At 38.6% G+C, this 5,589-nt stretch overlaps 1 protein-coding gene across 1 annotated transcript in view; it reads right to left on the bottom strand.

The window, feature by feature from the left end:
* Window positions 1-5,377: 5,377 nt before the first annotated feature.
* Window positions 5,378-5,589, bottom strand: part of LOC137632489 (uncharacterized) — a 2,133-nt gene continuing 1,921 nt past the window's right edge. Inside the window, exon 1 of the mRNA XM_068364454.1 lies at window positions 5,378-5,589. This exon is cut by the window's right edge and continues 1,921 nt beyond it. Within this exon, the coding sequence (XP_068220555.1) occupies window positions 5,378-5,589 (212 nt within the window).

The raw sequence follows: 5,589 nt of genomic DNA, 5'->3' as shown, positions 1-5,589 counted from the left end.
TAATGTAGCCTTGTACTTCTACATCAAAGGATATTTCCTCCTCAAAACAAAGTTCCTTTTTCTGTCCTTCTTCCATAGTCAAAGTAATTGATCCTTCCAATTGAGAAAGTACTTTATCCTATAATGTAGCCTTGTACTTCTACATCAAAGGATATTTCCTTCTCAAAACAAAGTTCCTTTTTCTGTCCATCTTCCATAGTCAAAGTAATTGATCCTTCCAACTGAGAAAGTACTTTATCCTATAATGTAGCCTTGTAATTTTACATCAAAGGATATTCCCTCCTCAAAACAAAGCTCCTTTTTCTGTCCATCTTCCATAGTCCAGCTACTTGATCCTTCCAACTGAGAAAGTACTTTATCCTATAATGTAGCCTTGTACTTCTACATCAAAGGATATTCCCTCCTCAAAACAAAGTTCCTTTTTCTGTCCATCTTCCATAGTCCAGCTACTTGATCCTTCCAACTGAGAAAGTACTTTATCCTATAATGTAGCCTTGTACCTCTACATCAAAGGATATTCCCACCTCAAAACAAAGTTCCTTTTTCTACCTATTTTCCATAGTCCAACTACTTGATCCTTCTAGCTGAGACAGTACTTTATCCTATAATGTAGCCTTGTACCTCTACATCAAAGGATATTTCCTCCTCAAAACAAAGTTCCTTTTTCTACCTATTTTCCATAGTCCAACTACTTGATCCTTCTAGCTGAGACAGTACTTTATCCTATAATGTAGCCTTGTACCTCTACATCAAAGGATATTTCCTCCTCAAAACAAAGTTCCTTTTTCTGTCCTTCTTCCATAGTCCAGCTACTTGATCCTTCCAACTGAGAAAGTACTTTATCCTATAATGTAGCCTTGTACTTCTACATCAAAGGATATTTCCTCCTCAAAACAAAGTTCCTTTTTCTACCTATTTTCCATAGTCCAACTACTTGATCCTTCTAGCTGAGACAGTACTTTATCCTATAATGTAGCCTTGTACTTCTACATCAAAGGATATTCCCTCCTCAAAACAAAGTTCCTTTTTCTGTCCTTCTTCCATAGTCAAAGTAATTGATCCTTCCAATTGAGAAAGTACTTTATCCTTTTAATGTAGCCTTGTACTTCTACATCAAAGGATATTTCCTCCTCAAAACAAAGTTCCTTTTTCTGTCCTTCTTCCATAGTCAAAGTAATTGATCCTTCCAATTGAGAAAGTACTTTATCCTATAATGTAGCCTTGTACCTCTACATCAAAGGATATTTCCTCCTCAAAACAAAGTTTCTTTTTCTGTCCATCTTCTATAATCCATAGTTTTTTTTTTTTTTTTTGGTTTTTCTGTTTTTTTCTATTTTTTTTTTTTTTGCTGCTGCTTCTTCTCCTCCTTCTCTTCATCCTCTTGCTGCTGTTCCTTTTTTTTTCTTTTTTTTATTTGTATTTATTTTTAGTTTCTTTTTTTTTGCTGCTTCTTCTCCTCTTTCTCTTCCTCCTCATTCTGCTGCTCCTTTTTTTCTTTTTTTTATTTATGTATTTTTTTAATTTTTTTTTTATTTATTTTTTTTTTTGCTGTTTCTCCTCCTCCTTTTCTTCCTCCTCTTGCTGCTGCTCCTTTTTTTTTTTTTTTTTTTGTATTTTTTTTAGGTTTTTTTTTTAGGTTTTTTTTTGCTGCTTCTCCTCCTCCTTCTCTTCCTCTTCTTGCTACTGCTCCTTTTTTTTTTTTTTTTTTTATATATGTATTTTTTTAGGTTTTTTTTTGCTGCTTCTCCTCCTCCTTTTCTTCCTCTTCTTGCTGCTGCTCCTTTTTTTTTATTATTTATGTATTTTTTTAGGTTTTTTTTTTGCTGCTTCTCCTCTCCCTTCTCTTCCTCTTCTTGCTGCTGCTCCTTTTTTTTTATTTATGTATTTTTTTAGGGTTTTTTTTTTTGCTGCTTCTCCTCCTCCTTCTCTTCCTCCTCTTGCTGCTGCTCCTTTTTTTTTATTTATGTATTTTTTTTAGGGTTTTTTTTTTTTTTGCTGCTTCTCCTCCTCCTTCTCTTCCTCTTCTTGCTGCTGCTCCTTTTTTTTTTTTTTTGTAATTTATGTATTTTTTTAGGTTTTTTTTTTTGCTGCTTCTCCTCCTCCTTCTCTTCCTCTTCTTGCTGCTGCTCCTTTTTTTTTTTTTTTCTTTGGGGGGGGGGGGGGGGTTTGTATTCAAGCCGAATAGTTTCAGGTGTCCTCTCCAGTGAAACTGATGTCCTGAACCTGTCTAGAATGGGTGAAGCACAAAACTTAACAAAAAGTTTATTCCTTTCCAAACAAAACTAAACAGAAAAAAAAAAAATTCCTTTCCAAAATAAAATCAAACAAATTTTATTCCCTTTTTCCTATAAATATTTTTTTTTTTTGGTGGCGATATTATAATCACCATTTTTTATATTTTTTATTTTTTTTGGTGGCGATATTATAATCACCATTTTTATTTTTTTTTTTTTTTGGTGGCGATATTATAATCACCATTTTTTTGTTTATTGTTCTTTTTTACTGCTTCTCCTCCTCCTTCTCTTCCTCCTCTGTCTGCTGCCTTTCTTTCATTTTTTTTTTTTAATTTTTTTAGTATTTTCATTTTTTTTTTTTTTGCTGCATCTGTTCCTGGTGTTTCTCACGACCCCCAGCTGTTGGCAGATTCTGCTCTCTCATAACTGATGCTGTTATCTACTATCAATTGTAGCTGCTAATTACTGCTGCTGCTAGCTGCAGTCTCTGCTATTGCTAGCTGTTGTATGCTGCAACGTTGCTTTCGGCTACTAGCTGCTGCTATTTGCTACTGCAAGCTGCTGTTGCTAGTGCTGCTGCTTGCTGCTGCTACTGCTGCTCTTGCTTGCGGCTGCTGCTGCTGCTTACTGCTGCTTCTGCAGGCTGCTGCTTCAGCTGCTTTTGCTAGCTGCAGCTGCTGCTACTTTGGTAGCTGCTGCTGCTTTTGCTAGCTGCTGCTGTTTCTGCAGCCTGCTTTAGCTGCTGCTTGCTTCTGCTGCAGCCGCTCGCTACTGCAACTGTTGCTGCTGCAAGCTGCTGCTGCTAGCACATGCTGCTTGCTGTTGCTCCTAGCTGCTGCTAGCTGCTTCTGCTAACGTCTGCTGCATACTGCTGCTAACTTCAGCTGCAACTGCTGCTAGCTACTGCTAACCGTTGCTTTCCCATTGCTGCTGTTTCTACTACTGCTGCTAACTTTTGCTAGCTGTTACTATCTTCTGCTCCTGCTATTTGATGCTCCACAGCTGCGAGCTCCTAAAAATTCGAACTGATGAAGGACTACCTCCAAAAGATGCAGCTTCTCTTCACAGCCAAAGATGTCTTTGTTCAACCTCCAAGAACTTGTCTGCATACTAGAAGAATCCCAGCTTCATCCCTCTGCATAGCCAGTCTTCTAGATTATGGCCCCAGAACCACCCGAAGGTTGGTATCCAAAGGAATAGATCTAGATATCCGACCATTTGTACACTTGACAAAGGTCCTGTACACCCCATCAAGGTACATAGTATACTAAACTCAGCCAGGTTTCTTCCTTCTGCAGCACCAATCCTCCAGATTATTCCAAGCATCGTTCAAGCTGGAAAGTTAGCCTTGCGTCCTTTAAGCTGGGGGCAGTCCATCCAAGCGTCCTTCAAGCCGAATCGTTTCTGGTGTCCTCTCCAGTGAAACTGATGTCCTGAACCTGTCTAGAATGGGTGAAGCACAAAACTTAACAAAAAGATTATTCCTTTCCAAACAAAACTAAACAGAAAAAAAAATTCCTTTCCAAAATAAAATCAAACAAATTTTATTCCCTTTTTCCTATAAATACTTTTTTTTTTTTTGGTGGCGATATTATAATCACCATTTTTTATATTTTTTATTTTTTTTGGTGGCGATATTATAATCACCATTTTTATTTTTTTTTTTTTGGTGGCGATATTATAATCACCATTTTTTTTTTTTTTCTTGGTGGCGATATCATAATCACCATTTTTTGTTTATTGTTCTTTTTTGCTGCTTCTCCTCCTCCTTCTCTTCCTCCTCTGTCTGCTGCCTTTTTTTTCATTTTTTTTTTTGTTGCTGCATCTGTTCCTGGTGTTTCTCACGACCCCCAGCTGTTGGCAGATTCTGCTCTCTCATAACTTATGCTGTTAGCTACTATCAATTGTAGCTGCTAATTACTGCTGCTGCTAGCTGCAGTCTCTGCTATTGCTAGCTGTTGTATGCTGCAACGTTGCTTTCGGCTACTAGCTGCTGCTATTTGCTACTGCAAGCTGCTGTTGCTAGTGCTGCTGCTTGCTGCTGCTACTGCTGCTCTTGCTTGCGGCTGCTGCTGCTGCTTACTGCTGCTTCTGCAGACTGCTGCTTCAGCTGCTTTTGCTAGCTGCAGCTGCTGCTACTTTGGTAGCTGCTGCTGCTTTTGCTAGCTGCTGCTGTTTCTGCAGCCTGCTTTAGCTGCTGCTTGCTTCTGCTGCAGCCGCTCGCTACTGCAACTGTTGCTGCTGCAAGCTGCTGCTGCTAGCACATGCTGCTTGCTGTTGCTCCTAGCTGCTGCTAGCTGCTTCTGCTAACGTCTGCTGCATACTGCTGCTAACTTCAGCTGCGACTGCTGCTAGCTACTGCTAACCGTTGCTTTCCCATTGCTGCTGGTTTTGCTACTGCTGCTAACTTTTGCTAGCTGTTACTATCTTCTGCTCCTGCTATTTGATGCTCCACAGCTGGGAGCTCCTAAAAACTCGGACTGATGAAGGACTACCTCCAAAAGATGCAGCTTCTCTTCACAGCCAAAGATGTCTTTGTTCAACCTCCAAGAACTTGTCTGCATACTAGAAGAATCCCAGCTTCATCCCTCTGCATAGCCAGTCTTCTAGATTATGCCCCCAGAACCACCCGAAGGTTGGTATCCAAAGGAATAGATCTAGATATCCGACCATTTGTACACTTGACAAAGGTCCTGTACACCCCATCAAGGTACATAGTATACTAAACTCAGCCAGGTTTCTTCCTTCTGCAGCACCAATCCTCCAGATTATTCCAAGCATCGTTCAAGCTGGAAAGTTAGCCTTGCGTCCTTTAAGCTGGGGGCAGTCCATCCAAGCGTCCTTCAAGCCGAATCGTTTCTGGTGTCCTCTCCAGTGAAACTGATGTCCTGAACCTGTCTAGAATGGGTGAAGCACAAAACTTAACAAAAAGATTATTCCTTTCCAAACAAAACTAAACAGAAAAAAAAAAAAAATTCCTTTCCAAAATAAAATCAAACAAATTTTATTCCCTTTTTCCTATAAATATTTTTTTTTTTTGGTGGCGATATTATAATCACCATTTTTTATATCTTTTATTTTTTTTTTGGTGGCGATATTATAATCCCCAGTTTTTTTCATATTTTGTGTTGGGATATAATTCCTTAGTTTTTTTTCCAGCCCTGCCTTCTCGTCTCTTGAAGGGCGAATCTATTGAACTGAATATCCCATATCAAATCCCCAGTCTGCTCACCAGAAATTTCTTTAATATATAATTCCTTCAACTCTGGATGTATTTGAGAGAGACCTTCTACAAGTTGAGTAATAGCATAATTATTAATATTTAATTCCATATCTAGGTTCACATTTCTTTCCA

This window comes from Palaemon carinicauda, chromosome 3 (assembly GCF_036898095.1).
Source record: "Palaemon carinicauda isolate YSFRI2023 chromosome 3, ASM3689809v2, whole genome shotgun sequence".
Lineage (NCBI taxonomy): Eukaryota > Metazoa > Arthropoda > Malacostraca > Decapoda > Palaemonidae > Palaemon > Palaemon carinicauda.
Note: the sequence above shows the minus strand (reverse complement) of the source record. Positions and strands in the feature narration are given on the sequence as shown.